The sequence below is a fragment of the Egretta garzetta genome, unplaced genomic scaffold (genome assembly GCF_000687185.1).
Source record: "Egretta garzetta isolate BGI_Z169 unplaced genomic scaffold, ASM68718v1 scaffold210, whole genome shotgun sequence".
In the NCBI taxonomy this organism is placed as follows: Eukaryota; Metazoa; Chordata; class Aves; order Pelecaniformes; family Ardeidae; genus Egretta; species Egretta garzetta.
The window spans coordinates 497,754-513,667 of NW_009258218.1; the positions used below are offsets into that span (position 1 = coordinate 497,754).

Consider the following 15,914-nt stretch of genomic DNA (forward strand, 5'->3'; position numbering starts at 1 on the left):
GGGCAGTAACAGTAAGTTTCCTCTAACAAACAGTTCATGGTCTCTCTTGCACATCTGTACCAAACTCTTCACTACCTCCTCTCTTGATGAAACACTTGGTGCCTGCCTGCTCAGGCCTCCAGAATCTCTAGCACCTCAGGCAGCTATTCTGAGCAACCACAGGAATCAGTGATTCAGTGATCACCCTAGTCAGGGATAGCGCTGGAGCCTAGAAGTCAAGACTACAAGTAGTGGTTCACCTGCAAGGAATCACTCATGTTACCAAGTAGATTGAATTTTAAGGAGGATGGAAAAATCTACGTAAAAAAAGAGGAAGTTGGAGAACTGAAACAGATGTTATTTTCTATTTTAGGTAAAAACTCACTAGTATTGGCAGCAAAACTCTTTTTGACTCATGAACTCCACTCTTGCAAAGCGATACAGCAGAGTATATGGAATAAAGAAATACGCACGCATCCAAGAAGTTGTGTTCTTAACCGATTTGGGGTTTCATCTCCCATGCTCCTAAGTCAATTATAATTAACATCTGGAGTCTTTTTAAGGCGAGCATTGTTTGTACCAAGATTACTTAATCTTCTGGTTAGCTTGTGCTTAAACAGTCCACAGAGGACCGAAAAAATACAGCAAGGAAGAGTTTATTTCTCGTAAAGTAACTAGAGTCTTGTTATCCTAAAGTGCTATCAGTTAATTTATGACTATCAGAGTGGGTCAGACTCTAATCAAATTGTAGAAACATTTCCAAAGTGATTATTCAATCAAATGACTAACATGGTTAATTAGGAGCCATAAACATTGCTCTGAAGTTCATCAAAGTAATGACTTGCCCAGAAAAATTACTGCTAATTAAATTGCCTGCTGCTTTCATTTCTACCTTATCTAATAAAAAGTCCAACCAATGAAATTTAGCATTGCAGTTTTAAATTGTACTAAATGCTTGACTAAGACCCAGAAGTATTTTTACTAGCTAAGCGGAGCTACTTCAAAAGAAAACATTTTAGTGCAGAAATTACAGAGCAATTATATGTTTTCTTCTCCTTAAAGCATTGTTTGAAGACAACAAATAAGACAGAATTAGGCATAAAATACTTCCAGGGCAGGATCCAAGTGTTAGAGGTGACTGATTCTATCACCTTTTAGCAATTTTTAGTCTTTGAAGAAAAATGTCCCTGGATTTAGGACACACAACAAGCTTATTTCAGACTTTTAATGAAGTAATTCACATTGTAAAGTTTTATCATTTCAAGAACAGCTGAGTCCCTTTAAAAAAAAAAAACAAACTACAAATATAGAGATATAAAAAAATTAATTTATCTTCTATTATTAATTTGGAATACTTAGAGGTCATTCTTCATTGTTCTCCTTGCTAACAGCAACATAGCAGTCATTTTAAAACAATTAATATGGCCTTGTATCATGTTCGTTTGAAACAGTTTTTTCCCAGTAGGTATTATCTTAAAATTGTGTATAATCTAGAAACTGCTGAAATGCCTTCTCATCTGGGAATGTCACAGAGTAGAAGACTGGAAATAGGCTCTGCTGTGCCTTAATCAAAATACATCAAAGCAGAAAAAGCCCAAACAGACTTCCTCAGGACAAGAAAAATCTGCTACTGAATTTAGCAGGCTCGGGGTCTAGGTTTCATTATCAAGTAAGACACTTGAGTGGTCCCTTGGTAAGGAAGTATTTCATATTAATTACCGTATCAGAATTTAAAGGGTTAGGTTGTCTCAGCCCTGTATATCTCAAAGTGGGTAAGGAATCCTTAAATCCTCTGATTGTTTTTCAGAGATGAGGACCAGGTTTCAGACCCACATCACAGAATTTCAGCCTGTGTCCCTCTCCAGGTGAGACATGGGAAAGACGAAGCTTCTGCAGGCAATGGGATGAAGTGACTGTCTTCTCCCAAACAAAGCAGAGCAAAGCAGTAACTGGAAACCTGAACCAGGATTTATTCTTCAGCCCTTCGCGTGGTTCTGACCTTACATAGCCTTCCTAACTAAGGACACGCTACATTATGCTCTAACTCCAAATTACTTTTTAGTTCACTTTATCAACACCATCTAAGGATTTGGAGGCCCAGGGCACTGCCCCTGTGTGTGTGACAAAGCACACTGTGATACAGAGGTATTGCATTACAGACATGCACGTGCAGAGAGAGAGATGGGAGACCAAGGCTTAGAAGGTGCATACAATCTGAAACAGGGTGGGTGAAGAAGTTGAGCTACCTGCCTGGCCTTAGTCTCTGTGTGGCAGCTCAGGTGAATGGTACAGTGTACTGGTGAGTGGCTGCCTGCTTTCAAGTCATAGAATCATGGAATCATAGAATCATTTAGGTTGGAAAAGACCCTTAAGATCACCAAGTCCAACTGTTAAGCTACCACTGCCAAGTCCACCACTAAACCACATCCCTAAGCACCACGTCTACCCATCTTTTTAAATACTTCCATGGATGCGGACTCGACCACTTCCCTGGGCAGCCTGTTCCAATGCTTGATAACCCTTTTGGTGAAGAAATTTTTCCTAATATCCAATCTAAACCTCCCCTGGTGCAACCTGAGGCTGTATCCTTTTGTCCTATCACTTGTTACTTGAAGAAGAGACCAACCCCCACTTCGCTACAACCTCCTTTCAGGTCGTTGTAGAGAGCCTCATTTTCTCCAGACTAAACAACCCCAGTTCCCTCAGCTGCTCCTTGTAAGACTTGTGCTCCAGACCCCTCACCAGCTTTGTTGCCCTTCTCTGGACACGCTCCAGCAACACATCATCCTTCCTGTAGTGAGGGGCCTAAAACTGAACACAGTATTCGAGGTGTGGCCTCACCAGTGCCAAGTACAGGGGGGACAATCATTTCCTTAGTCCTGCTGGCCACACTATTTCTGACACGAGCCAGGATGCTGTTGGCCTTCTTGGCCACCTGGGCACAGTGCTGGCTCATATTCATATCAACCAACACCTCCAGGTCCTTTTCCACCAGGCAGCTTTCCAGCCACTCTTCCCCAAGCCTGGAGCGTTGGATGGGGTTGTTGCAACCCATGTGCAGGACCCGGCACTGAGCCTTGTTGAACCTCATAGAGTTGGCCTTGGCCCTTCGATCCAGCCACCCGAATTCATCTTGAATTCATCAAACACCTCAACTCATATGTGAAACTTGTCTCCTTCCTTACAGACATAAAAGTGATGACACTGAAACTGGAACCTTCTCACTGTTTGCCTGCCTACTTTTCAGATTTACACTTTATTACCAACTAAGTCATATTAAGAACAGAAGGAATTCCCAGTGGATACAGCCAGTAGTGTAATTTAACTCACACCGTATCCTCCTCAATTGTCCTTTTGGTCTGAAAAGTAATAACATGGGCTTTGGCTCCTGTTTCAGCAATACAGGGTTGGTACATCTGTACAAACAGACTTAAATGCGCTGTGCCACTTGTCTTCCCATAGGCAAGAAATACAGCGCGTGCAGACTCTTCCCCTTCGTGCTACCGGGCACAGAAGGGCATGCTCGAGCCCCGCGGGTAGCTGGGACCAGCCTGGCTCCCAGGCGCCACTCACACGTCAGCCTGACCCTGTGCTACGCACGTTGCGAGTAGGGCAGTCCTCCCTTCAGTGCCCCGCAGGGCTTCGCCAAGTGCAATGCAAGCATTCCTCTGGTACCTGGAGAGGTGGTTGCTGCAATGGCAGAGATTTTTACCAAGTGCAGAGACAAGGGTAGCCTTTTAAAATAAAATTTTGGAGCTAGAACACATCATACTTTTGGCCTCAGACTTACTAACGTCACAATCACTCTGCAAGTAACTTTTCTGTTCATGGATTTCCAAGAGCACCGACAAACTGTTTATAAAGGAGTGCTTCACCCACCACTGAAACACATTTAGCCTCATGGTGGAAAGCAGCTGTTTACCACCACTGAGAAGCTCTGACCAGCTCAAGGGTGAAGAGCAACACTAAAATCACTGGAAAACAGACAGGGCTTTTTAGGTCAGAAGGGCAATTCTTCAAACTAGATCACAACAACAACTAGATCACACTAAGGTGGCACCAGGCATCACTAAGAAAAATCCTTGATCTGTGTTTTGCAGGGAGAAGTACCAAATGATTTCTTTTGATCATGAAACCTATGATTTTGTGAACCTGCAAAACACATTTAGATTAAAACTCGTATGTCTCTCCAAAAAGAGACATTCAGGTAGAAATACCAGAAGCAATGACAATCTCACTATACAGGAATTGCCTGAGCAGAGTTCACAACTTAAATGCTGGTGGATTAGATTTTAGTCCAACCACCTTTAAAAGCACTCTCCCCTCTGAAACTATGTAATTACAACAGAGAACTACAAGTTGGTAAAATCATGGAAATAGAAAAGTCAGCATTATTTTTTCATTAGCAGATTCAGCATGAAAAATGTAGGTGCTCTGAAGTTACATGGGTGGAAACAGAGCCACTATCTTCTCTAAAAATCAACTTAAAAATTAAGTATTCTTTTCCCAAATCATTATGCAGTTTAAAAACATTCAGAATGGACACTTTTGTTCCTCATTTTGTCTGTCACTAGCCTTCGTACCAGCAATTAGAAAAAAAAATATCTAGAAGTATGCACACTCATAGATTCATATACATTTCCTTCTAAAAATAGCTAATTAAAATTTGTTAAGTTTAATTTCTTACACCTCACTTGACAAAAATCTACCAGAGAACTAGATTTGGCCCTGCCAGCTCATGTCTAAGTGGAATTATTACATACATACAGAAAGAAAACCTTAAGCAAACAGCTTCCTTTCCACAACTTTGGTTTTTAGATCTATGACAACATCTAATGCATTTTCTGAGACCAGATGTCAACAGCCTGTCTAGGCGATGTGTAACTTTTTATACAGCAGAACAGGAAAACAAAGGCTCATACATTCAGCTCTGAATTGAAATTCCACATGGAGCTGGTCTTTTGAGCACGCTTTAAAATCATGTATTTGCTTTCATTAACCTCAGTAACTGCAAAATGTATTTTAAACATCGCTTCCCTTTGAATTCAACAAAAGACGGCAGTATTTTCTCCCTCCCGCGCTCCTTTTGTTGGTAATCGCGCTGCAAAAAATGTCTGTGTTGCTTTTTCTCCTCCGCCCCATCCCCTGCCTGTAAAATCGAAGTTGGACAAACACTGCACGGCTGAAGTGACATATTTGAATGGAATTCAGACCAACCAGTTCCTGTTTATGTTTCTGATTTGAGAATGTAGCCTTCCCATTCACTATACATTAGAAACACACCAAGGCCATAAATGGTGTCAGGTTTCAGGCAGGCAGGGCCAAGGAGCATTAATCATTACTTTAAGGCAACTGGCAAAAGCAGCAGCTGAGGGAACACTACACCCTTCAGCTCCGCATAAATGGACATTCCAGGGTTTGGCGTGTGTGGGTTGGTGTGTTTTTTTTTTTTTTTCTTCTCCCCTTCAGCATCCATTTTATGAATGAAACTTCAGGCTGCAGAGAGTCCATTCATATAAAAGCTATGCTCCCAGGGCTCGGTCCCTCGGGATCAATCAGTCTTGGGTAAGGCTGATGTGATTGGTTTAAGGCAGGCTTCAGCCTTCCATTACTGATTTAAAATGCAGCCTGTGTCCATTTGACCTGCGTTAATGCACAAAGAGTAAATCCAGACTGCGCTCTCAATCCTCAAATCAAATCATTAGCCAGTGCCACTTACTGTAACTGTAGATTTAGAGGATATTTATCCATTTCTTTGAAAAACAGGGACTGCAGGACAATTTTTCAGATTGTACTGTCTGCTTTGAAAGGAAAAAGGGTCTCCTGCCTATAGGCTCACATTAACTTGGTTTTCAGGTTTTCCTTTGTTCATGAAGATAATATTGCAAAATGAATTCTATGCTAACTACAGATTTCTTTCAGGCAGAATTAGTGAACAGAGGAAATCAGCTAGATGGGAAGCAAGTGAAAAGTTAAAATTCTGCCTTTCATAGCCATCTTCTGAAGTAGTCCAGGTTTCCCAAGTTTTCCCCTCAGATGCTATTATTTTCTACTGTCATACCATCCACGGCAGATTTGTGTTTATATGCTTTAAGAGCAAGTACAAAGTGTAGTGCAGCTTAACTACTGAACAAAATTCACGTTCATTCACTGAAGCAACACAGCAAAGACAAACTCCTGAGACAAGAGGGTGAAATATTTTAAACCACAGAAGTGAGACTTGAGAAAACTGCAAAACCAAAAACAAGGAGGGGAGACTTCTTAAACCTAGTGAACTCAAGAGCAAACCCCTATCCCTTGTCCCTACTGCCTTTATGCCAGCCAGATTTTCGTTGAGAACAATTGTACTGCTGTGTAAAAGAATTTCTTTAAGGCCAAAAGGAGGTGCAGTTTTGAGATGCGCATACTGAAGCACCATATCCAGGAAAAGGATAGAGACAGTGCTGTTTCACAGAGCATTTTATAAAACTATGTTCAAAAATACTGCAAATATTTGCAACCTGACCCAAAAAAAAAAAAAAAAAAAGAAAAAGGAATGAGAAAAAGAAAACCTAGAGAGAATTTGAGGAAAAGATTAAGCAGCTGGGGGATTTATGAAGCACGATCTCAAGAACGAGCCACACAGACACATGAACAGAATACATGCAAACTGTCTACAGAGATTTAGAGGTGGTACGTTAATACCAAGGAATTGTTTAGGATGAGCCAAAGAGGTGTAGCTATGAGCAAGGGAATGGACCTGATCAAAGGGAAAATTTAGGCTTTACGATCAAAAGTATTTCTTAACTGTGAAGTCTATTAGTCTGTGAAATAATCTCCCAGGGGAATAATTGTAGTAATAATACTTAGCACTCATATGGTGCTTTACATTTTCAAAGCACTGTACAAAAATTAGCCAATATAATTAAAGACACTAGCAGAAGCACCATGAGTTGTGTCATTTTAAATGCTGCACTGGTCAATGCACTAGAGAATATCCTGGAAAAAGAAAACTTGCACTGACTCTGACTGACAGCTAAGATATCCTTTTTTCCTTCATACCAGCATTTCCAAATGTCTAAACTTTACCTCCAAGAAGTACAATAGAATATCCAACTGTTGTTTAAAAAAGGAAAGGGGAAAAAAAGCAATCTGCAAATAAATATACTTCCAAGAAATATTTTTTTTTCCTTGAAATTTTAATCCAACACATTCTCTTATGCTGTTCTGCAAACTCCCAAATTCAAGGATGTATCAGATGATCTCTAGGGAAAATGTGTTACTAGGGATCTTCTTCCATGTTAATTTGTATTGATTTGCTTTTCAAAAAACCAGCACATCAGGTATTTGAAAGGACTCTTGCTTTTTATTCTGTTCCCAGTCATTAGGTGAATACACATTTCCAACACGGTAGAATGCTAGCAACATCCTATACCTATGAGAGCAAACTTAGGAGGTTAAGAAGTGTCATCATTACAACTTCCTGGGCAACCTTGATACAACTCCTTTGTTGCAAATGAATTTAAAGTCTTTTGCCTCGGCACTTGTCTCTTGAGTGCACAGGTCAAAACTGTTTGGGGGAGGGACAGCCATGCAGTAAACAGCTTCGCAGGTGGAGCCCCTGTTTCATTTGTTACAGAGGCTGGAAGTTGTGTGCTTAATGAGGCAGAACATTTCAAGAAAAGAAAAGATGACTTCAAGATTAATACAGCTGAATGGTCAATTTTAGGCCCCAACAAAGACCATTCTAGCCCCAACAAAGTTTTCCAAAGTAGTCACATCGCTTCTGCCAGATTTTTTATATTATGCATTTCTTAATTTTACAGTGCTTACACACAGACCCTGACCTGATGTTCCCGTACTCCTCTCCTAGAAATACAAAGGAAGTCCCTAGGAGCTAAGCTTTGAACATATGTAAAACATAACATTCTTGAAAAATTATCCAGTCCTAACTGGGTACCCAAAATAAGGAGGTATATACATCTTATATGTCTCTTTGCCTCCACTCATCTCTCTTGTCAGAGGGGCAGTTCCTCATCCATTCTAACGTGACAACATAAGGTATTTATTGCCTGTGAGGCCTCAGGAATTAAAAGGATGAGCAACCCAGAAAGCAAGATATGGAGGCTAATAATCCTGCCTGGATAGTTAATTCTTTAAGTGATGTGACTAGTATCTTGGAAGAAAACTTTTGGAAGTGACAGGGACAGAATCTAAATTTTCTAAGGTCCATTCAAGCGTATTAATTGAGAGACTACCCTGAAATGTAACTCTGAGAATAGCCCTGCTAATGCTCCTAACCTGCTCAAGAAAGACTGAATCTATCTACATTTCAACAGATAAATTCCCAGCAATTCGTAATAAGTACATGCAAGCAACAACTCCTCTGCTTATCTCTTAACACCACTGTGTGACAAATTTCTAAGTTCTCAGTCAAAGACATGGTCACAGAGGAGCTTTCCAAGCAGAGTATTTGTTTGACAAAACAGAATATGAGATTTAAACTTAACAACAATTTAAGATGTCATTTTAAAACTAGACTTTTAATATTACTTGATACATGCATAGCTAGAGTCGTACCTTAGTAAATTTTCAAATACACTACATTAGGTAGGGAGGATCAAGCCTGCAAAGATCCTGCTTCAAAATGAAGCCCAGAGTAGATGAAGCATCTCAAGTGTGGCCTTTTTGTTTACATAACTGAATACGTTAATTGAATTCTAGAAGTGCTAACTGTACAGGATGTCCACTATTAACCCTTGTAAACAAAGGTCTTGGGAAGCCTTCTGGGGTATATTCATTAATGATGCAAAATTGCAGAGCTCTCTATGTCCTTGGCTACGTCTTTGTGCTTAAAGTTGCTAGATATAGCACCAAGTACTAAATACATCTGACTGGCAGTCATGAGAAAAAAAAAAATCCGAGGCAGAAAATAAGGTCTGATTGATTGAACATGTATGATGCACTGTGACTTCTAGAAGTGTGGATGGATAAGGAAGAGTTTCTACTCTGTTGACATTTTTCTTTTTCCATTATCTCAAACATTCTGCAGTAGAAATTGCATACCTGCAATTACAATTACAACTAATTGATCTGCCATTTCCCATGTCATAATTAATGTCATGTTTTAATAGAGTTATAATCATTCCATAATAATGCTTTTCATTCACCAGCTTCCCACAAAGTATAAAAGTATAGTGCACAAAAGCAATGAACTTTTATGAGGCTCTTTCAAAAACATCCCAAAAGGAACATCTCGGTGTATTACAATGAACTTTTTAAATATGTTTCTATATTCTTATCTGAGCTGCAATAAAATACCATGCAAAAAAGACTTTTCACACTGGCATTCCTCCTTCCCTGAACATCCATAGGTGAAAAATGAAATCAATGATTCAGTGACAAATACATTATGTTTCCTAAGGGGTTATTTAATGTACTCTTAGCAAGGATGGAAAATGATGGTTTCTAGAGAACAGATGGTAACAAGACAAAATATCAACAGACCACAGTTGTTGACTGCAATTTATGGAGTGTACAGATGTGTCAACTTAAATGTAGTGATTCTGAGGCCAATAAAAGTACTTCCTGATACCAACAGATTAATTTTTCATGACCACTGGTTACACAGCTATTACATTTTTAAAAACTAATTCTTCATCTACAAAAGAAACAACAATTTTGCTTGAACATCATTACTATAAAGTGGAATGTTGTTCTTGCTGGCACAAAAAAAAAAAAGGCATGACTGGATAAAAGTTTGCACATCTTCCTTTCAGAATAAAATTTCTTTTTTTTTCCTGTAAAGAATATTCTGAAGAAAGATGAATGCTAAACCGACTCAGATTTAAAGTAATAGTATGTAAGGAGGAGATCCCACTTCCTAGACAAATATGAAGCATGCTTACAAAAGGGCCTTTTTCACCCCTTAATTTAGCAGGATGAATAACGGTGCTTGTGAAGGTTGCAGGGGACTGGCAGTGCCTGAAGCTGCAGTCCCCTATTTATTATCCATTGCCACATTAACTATGCAGGCAGTCTCTCCCATGCTGCTCTGTAAGACTAAAGATACATGACTGCCAAAGCCACACATCTCAGAACCTTCATCAATGAATAGGTTTAGTTCTAGATCTGATCCTTGTAATCTGAACTCTTTTTCATCTTGTCTTATATTTCAACCTGGAGAAATATTTCATCCTTGGTCCCCTCCCGGTATAGGCCTAGCTCAAATTTACCTAAGGATTGGTTCTTCTTGGCCTTGGTCAAGACTAAGAAAGGAGAAAGCAGCTCTACTTTCCAAATTCCCCTGTTCTAACACAGAGATAATTTCAAAACCAAGCACTTTACAACAATGATACCACAAAATAGCTCACTAAATAGACAATGTTAAGTTAGCTACAGAAAAGACAGTAAAACCAAATTCTCTGCTGTATCAAATGAAGATAGTTTGTCATGGGCTAAACTTTCAAAGGAGACCTCCCATCAGCTGCTACGCAGCCTTTGGGAAATAAACTGCAAAAGCATCTAACCAGAGGCTAAGCCAGCAGGGAAGCACTGCAGGTACTGCAGCACCCAGAAGAGAGAGTCAGACTGCAGTCAGACAGGGCTACCCAATCCCCTTGCCCAACTCAGGGTGAAGGTGTACGAAAGCAATGCACCCTCCTCCAGAAACATGGTAAGGACTCACTGAAATCCCTCCCTTTCAACACTGTGGCATACACAAAGCACAACAGAGGCAGAGACTGAAGAGGAGCTGTAGAAATCACTTACACAGCCATTGAAAAATGTGTTTCGATTGCATTTTCTCAGCTCAGTACTGATCAGCTGTTCACCCCACCTAGCCCACTACATGCTGTTTTAACCTCAGCTTCTCTCCACACCACCCTTCCAGCTTCCTTCTCCTTGTTACTTGGTACTCATCACTAAATTCCCTTTTTGCTTCCCTAATTCTCCCTCTCTTTTCCTAACTACAATACAAATATTATCTTCCAATTGTGGCAAACATTTACAATGTTATTCCCTTGATTTATGTTTTTACCCTTTCTACCGCTTATCTTTCTACTTTGACCAGAAGCTATTGAGAGCAGGCTCTGCCATCACCTCCCTCTGTTTTGTACTGTCCATAGAGCAATAAGGCTCCATTCCAGTTGCCCTATAAGCACAATCATAATAAACATTATTAATAGCAACAGCGTATTCTCTACATCAGCAACCTGGCATCACAGATTATGTACCTCCACAAAACACAGCAGTATGCACAAACTGAGAAGCTGACACCAATTTGGCTGATTCTTCTCCCTCATTGGTTTTATAGCTGTATAAACCCCACTTCAGTGGAGTTACTCCTGATTTAAAGTAGTGCAAGCAAGAGGAGAAAGAGTCCTCTATTTCTGGCAGATAAATGAAAGAGCTCATAAAACAGAGCACACAAATTCAGAGATGAGATAGTACAGAACAAGCCCCCTCTTAAGCAAAGCTCAGTTTTGCACCCATAGTTTTTTTTTCCCTGGCTTCTCTAACCTGTGTATTGTCTGGACAGAGAGTTCTGGAAAACAAAATCCTTTGTAGAGCAAGCAACGGCAACAGTAGCACGAGATACGCCGGACTATGTAGCTATCTTACTACTTCATAAGCTATATCAGACATTAATTACTTCAGGAGACTTAGAAGCCAAAAGAGCACGTTTCAATTCATACAATCAAAACATCAATAGCACTAGCTTGGACTCATTTAATTACTATGCAGAAGTAAAGGAGAGTCTCACCTACCTGAATCATACGCAAAATCTCTAGGTTCCTGTTTAATCATCAGAGGAGGGGGGAAATTTTGACTGGCTGCACTGCCAACCATAGCATTGTGTTCATAAACTGGATCGTGGTACTCCTGCTTAAAACCTTGAGGCGGGAAAGGGATGTTTGGCTCCGACATCTGGCGCTGATATATTGGACGTCCTTCCCTTGGCATTGCAGGCAAAGGTGGGAAAGAATTGCAAGGTTCAGAGAGCTGGCGGCGAAATCTAGGACACAAGTTAGAGAGGTCATGTAAAGGACTTGAGCTACATTCCTTTTCCCAAAGATCTTCACAGGTCACGAGTAGTGGCTGTATCACTTTCTCAGTAGCAAACATTTTGCTTATGATAATGCCAAGCGCTCCCATCAGGATCCCTTGAATTGTAGAACAGCAACAAACAAAGAAAAAAAACCCCACCTGTTAATACCAGCTCTAAGACCTGACCACCATTCTCTTTGCTTTCAATACCTTCTCTCAACAGAAGAGGCAAAACAAGAAACACACCAGCTTCAAACCAGTAGAAAGACTGACATCCTACCACAGTAACGAGAAGGAGGCTTAGGTAGAGTTCTTTCACGAGTATTAGCAATGTATTGCTTATACTATAATTTACCATTCTTACTATTACACGGAAATCATTCTGACCACAACAAACACAAATACTTCGAATAAAGAGTATTTTCTGTGGTAATATCTGGAATCATTCCAGGGTAAAAGTCCACAGTTCTGTCCTCTCAGGGATAGCGCCATGGGAGATCTACCTGCGAGGCTGGCACTGCATCCCAGCTCTAATGGGAAGGGAATGTATGCACCCCAGAAAAAGGAAAGGGTGCAAATTTTGCTAATAGAAACAATGCCTAAGAATTCCCCTCCTGCCTTAACTTGTTCCCTTGGTCATTTCTACATGAAAGAAGTCATCCATACAAGCCACACTGCCATTCACTACTCCCAAATGCTCTTCAGTAGGCACAAAATCTGAGAATTCAGTTTTAAATTAACTTCATTTACATACAAAACTACTCGAGAACCTATGCTGCTTGTTTCGAGAACCTATGCTGCTTGTTTCTTCTGTAAAACCTATCTACCTGCACCAAAGGGCCGGAATGCAGTTACTTAGCCATCTGCAGGTTCAGAAGCATAGAGAAGAATACAGGGATGCCGTTTTCCCACCGTGCCCTGTCAAACTGCAGAAAGTCTTCCTGCCATGTCCTGCAGATTACCACAGTAGTGGTAACCACCGCTGTAGTAATATTGTGTCTGCACTAACCCACAGCAGATGCAATGTTCTTGCAACAAACTTCTTACTAGTCCTGTTATCACTCATCATGAACAAGACAAAAAAAAAGAAACCTGTGTCTTTATCTCCAAGTTTCTCACTGTCACACTAAAAAAATCAAGAACCGATTATTCTTCAGCTTCCTGTACTTTGCACCTGAACCAGGTTTGGTTCACGCAAGCAAAAGCAGACGTTCTCTTGTAAAAAAATGGGTGAGTGAGGAAGAATGCAGGGGTTTGATTGCACAGGCAATACAATCCTTGACTACCAACTCATATGTAGTACATGTTTCTGAAACAATTTAAACTCCAGTAACATCTGTCATAATACTGCTGTGAACTTGGTCTGACAAATATTTACTGTCATAGTGTCACAGCTTAATTACAAATACTGTGGGAGCTACAGAGATAGAAACCATTACAATGTAGTGGTGGAGACAAAATGAATTTTTTTAATGATGCTGTAAATATTATATTTTGCAGTAGAAAGAGTACTGCACTATAACATTGGGTTTTGCAATTCCACCTACACCTGCAGAAAATAAACTTAGAAACTCAAATGTATTATGAAACAGTTAGGCTGACTGGCACTGCATTCATTTCCCTCTTTTCCTTTTTTCATTAGCCAAAAAAAGAAGCAGAAATTATCATTAAGAACTGTCAAGGAGTGAATCAGAAAATTGCAACTTGAAGTTAAAATAAGAAACAGGCTCACTCACAAAGCCTCAAAGGAAGTTAATAATACTTGTTGTACTGGAAGCTTTGTATGGAATCAAGCCATTTGTTTATACAAGTGGATTTGATTCCTGTTGGTACTTGTTAGGACCACTTATGGTTCATAGATTCATGCCCTGTATGAAGATGTATGGGCTGTATGTTCTAGATACCAACACTATCTTATGCCACCAATGCATGTTCCAAAGAAATATGCCTTATCAATTTATATATGAACTCATGTAGGTAGGGCATTAGTTTAAATGACATTTTCTGAATACACTCATTACAGTAGCATATCACCTTGTAAATCGGGAAGATCTGAATTTCACAAAAATATGAAGTATACATTTGCTTCAAACGACTGGAAGTGAGAAGTCTCAAAATAAGTAAGAAAATGGGGAAAAATATCTTCCACTACAATTGTACCTTTAAAAAAAGAGAAAAATGAGATTTTTTTTTTTTTTTGCCTGAGTCAGCTATTTTGGACTTCACTAAAATACGTGATGTTCTATCACAGAAGGGACGCATTAGTGCAAAATGCCCTAAAGAACATGAATATTGAAGACAGGACGGGGGAGGAATCATGTACAGAGCCTACAAAGCTTGTGCAGAGCAAGTGTTATGTGTGTAGAAAAATACACTAAGGTGTATGCAAATCCCTATAAATACTCAAATTAGGGCTGACATACAGCTTCAGTACTCTCTCTACAAGTTGTTCTAAAGCAGGAGATTTTTTTCATCTGAAAAATCTTATTACTGCTCTCTGCACAGAAGCCATTTAGCTTCTGGAGATTTCAGTCTCCTGACAACTTGACTTTGCTGTATACACAAAAACACATTTATCCACCATCCTGTAATCAAAACCGCTGCTTGGCTTCACTGGGGGCCTGCGTGGTTAGACCACAGTCCACGGAGAGAGGAAAGACGGTGACTATGGCAGCTGAAGGGACCAATTCAGTGTTTCCTCACCACCAGACAGGCTTGTAGAGAACCCTGGGTGACATTTAAAACTATCTCAGCAGAGCACAACACTGCAATATAAACCTTAGCAACCCCCTTCAGAAGTGATCTGCACAAATCCCTGGAGATAATAGCCCTTATTAGAGCAGAAGCGTGCAAATCGCACTCTCAACAATTGTGATTTTCTTTTCAGGTGCTGCTAAATTTGCTAATGTTTAAGCGGTAAGTCAAGTTTCTGAACATAGATATCTCTTTACATACAACTGAAATTTTAAATGCTCAGAGCAATCACACGACACAGCAGACAAAAACAGGTTCATGCAATAAAGATTAGAATAAATAGAATTCCACAAACAAGTGTTTGGTCTCAAAAAGCAGGGAAATGCACCGAGCATATCTGTTGCAAAACAAAGCTAAAAAAGATAGTCAGTTGTCTGGGGATTTCTAACATATCAAAACAAAACAGGGTGACTTAAGGACAGTTTAAGCTTTAATTCTAGTCTCTAGCTCTTGTGGCTTTTACTCAGACTAATGTTATTTAAGCACAGTTTATGTTGGCATCTCAGTTTGTTTGAAATGCTGTATTTCAAAAGGGGTTGGAAAAACGATCCACCCTTCCAAAGAGTATTCTGAAGCAGTAACACCATAGCATGGGCACTTATCTCTTAGATAGGTGAACTACTTAGCAAGAGGCCAGATATTTATAGCCAGGATCATGCCTGCTAGTGACTGCGTTACCTCGTAGGGCTTACTAGCCTCAAGTGAATCACAGAATCACAGAATAGCCCAGGTTGGAAGGCACCTTGAAAGACCATCTGGTCCAACCTTTTGTGGGAAAGGGAGCCTAGATGAGATTATCTAGCACCCTGTAATCACCCTCACAAGACAGAAGCAGCAGGTCATTAAAACCCTGTCACTGCCCACACAGACTACTACTGAAGTCCATCAAGACGGGTGCCAGCCTTTCATAAAACGGTACACATTTCTGACACTCTGAACCTTGCTGGCTTTCACCTTGGTCCCCCAACCCAAAAGGGGAATGGTTGTGGGCAGGAAGCCAGTGCTACCCTATGTACGACACTTGCAGCCACAACTGAAATGCCGCCTTCTGCGTGGGTCCCTCACGTGTTTTGTGTTTTACCTGTGGTCCATAGGGAAGCTGTTGTCTTGAATGGACTGGGATGGAGGGAGATGGGTAGGGAAAGGCCGGTCCG

General features: G+C 40.2%; 1 protein-coding gene across 7 annotated transcripts in view; it reads right to left on the reverse strand.

Annotated features, from left to right (window-relative positions):
• The window catches only part of ETV1 (ETS variant transcription factor 1), a 64,752-nt gene that overhangs the window by 13,598 nt on the left and 35,240 nt on the right, over positions 1-15,914 (reverse strand). For 6 of the 7 annotated variants that reach the window (XM_035903614.1, XM_009648354.2, XM_009648428.2 and 3 more), the window contains 2 exons: positions 15,842-15,914; positions 11,727-11,974 (listed from right to left, as the gene is read on the reverse strand). The exon at positions 15,842-15,914 is cut by the window's right edge and continues 110 nt beyond it. In XM_035903614.1, coding sequence (XP_035759507.1) covers positions 11,727-11,974; positions 15,842-15,914 — 321 coding nt within the window. The remainder of the gene's footprint in view (positions 1-11,726; positions 11,975-15,841) is intronic. The other variant, XM_009648657.2, reaches the window with a different exon arrangement.